This window comes from Lates calcarifer, unplaced genomic scaffold (assembly GCF_001640805.2).
Source record: "Lates calcarifer isolate ASB-BC8 unplaced genomic scaffold, TLL_Latcal_v3 _unitig_3808_quiver_2486, whole genome shotgun sequence".
In the NCBI taxonomy this organism is placed as follows: domain Eukaryota; kingdom Metazoa; phylum Chordata; class Actinopteri; family Centropomidae; genus Lates; species Lates calcarifer.
This window is the reverse complement of record NW_026116549.1, coordinates 13,964-15,601: the sequence shown is the minus strand read 5'-3', so window position 1 is coordinate 15,601 and position 1,638 is coordinate 13,964. Positions and strand designations below refer to the sequence as shown.

The 1,638-nt window shown below is 41.3% G+C and overlaps 1 protein-coding gene across 1 annotated transcript; it reads right to left on the bottom strand.

Moving 5' to 3' along the window:
• Nucleotides 1–164: 164 nt before the first annotated feature.
• Nucleotides 165–1,275, bottom strand: LOC108894751 (nuclear receptor-binding protein-like). Its single transcript, XM_018693348.2, has 3 exons — nt 1,070–1,275; nt 345–446; nt 165–245 (listed from the first exon to the last, which is right to left on the bottom strand). Exons 1-3 carry the CDS (start codon nt 1,145–1,147, stop codon nt 165–167), a joined length of 261 nt encoding a protein of 86 aa, XP_018548864.1. The 5' UTR covers nt 1,148–1,275.
• Between the last annotated feature and the right edge of the window lie 363 nt (nt 1,276–1,638).

The window sequence follows — 1,638 nt, the reverse complement described above, 5'->3', positions numbered from 1 at the left end:
AGACTGAGCCACCAGGCGTCCTGTTACATAATCTCTAATCCTGTTGGAAATATGGATCTGAATAGTGATTGGACTGCAGTACCGTGTGCCACCACCACCACAGGACACACAGGCTGAGTCTCCAATACAGTATGTGACCAGAGTAAAAACACTGACCTTCACATTCATAGTCTGTGGTTCTTCTTAGTTTTCTTCAGGAATTGCTTGAGGCTGCCCGACGACATGTATTCTGTAATGAATATAACCTGTGGGCCACAGATGGAGGATGGAAGATCGGTTCATTCACAGGTGTGAATATGTGTGTGGGGAAAAAAAGGAGAAAGCGAGAAGGAAAGACTTCCTACCCGAGCCTGGCTCTCCTTCATGTCTAGCCAGTACTTGTGGAACTTAACAATGTTTGGGTGTTCGACCTGCATCAGGTTCTCAAACATCTCCTTGATCTTCTCCTAGAAAACACATATCAGAGCTTGTTCACATCTTCACATAACCTCGAGAATCCCTTGGCCTGTACCAATAAAGCTAAAACTATTAGTGAGTAACTCCAAAAAAAGTGTCAATATTTCCTCATTTATTAGTCTGCTATGGTAATTAACTGTTTGAGGCTCAGTCGGACAAACACAAGAACATAATACGATATTTTGTGACTCTAAATCTGAAATTCATACAAAGGGATGAAATAAATGCTGGAGGCAATAAAAAATATGGTAGACTAGTTTCACATTTTCTGGGTTTGTCCTGTTCATTTGAAGTTAAGAACAGAATAAAATATCTCTTTAAAATTCCTTTTGTCTGCCAGCGCCAGGGCCATCACATGGAGACGGCTGCAGGCAAACCTCCAAACAAAGGATGACTGTACTGTAGCGGTCGATGAAACTAATGGATGGAGATATTGACCTTTATCATACTGGAAAATACATGTCATATGCCATATACTGTGCATATGTAATTCAAAAATCCTGTTCTTCTACAGTATTGCGTTGGCCATTCATTTAGCTTGAAATATAAATAAAGTTAGAGGAAAAGAAGATAATTTAGTTAAATAATTGTTAGGCAAAAAGAGTCACAATACCTCCTGTGCTTTGAAGACCTTCTTGTCGGAGAACAGCACCTCATTCCACACCACCTCCACTCCCTCCTCTGTGTCCATGGCCAGGGAGGCACTTTCCACTCCTGGTACATTACCTTGGCTGACCTGCAGAGGCAGAAAGGAGCAGACAATGGGATTAGCATTACGCTAGCACTAGGGATACAAAGTTTCAAACAGGCAACTGATTTCTTTCTTCAAATTTTACCCTTTGGGGAAGAAGAGCTGGGAACGCAATGTTGACATATTATCAACTTATGAAGTTGTCATAACAAACATGCAAAGAATCACCTATTTGCACATCCAGCAGACACGAAGCAATATTAGTATCAACTACGACTGACACCTTTCACACACATGTAGTCATTCCATTGATAATAAAGATTATAGCAGCTTTAAGATAAACATGGTCGGCTTTGGATTTGAATTCAGCAGCTAAAATACGAGAACAAAGACAGTGTCAGTGAGATGCCAAGACATCAGGCCAGCACTGCCACCCCAGGCCAGACCCAATTCAGGCATATACAGACCAGCAACTAACAGAAAAAGGCATG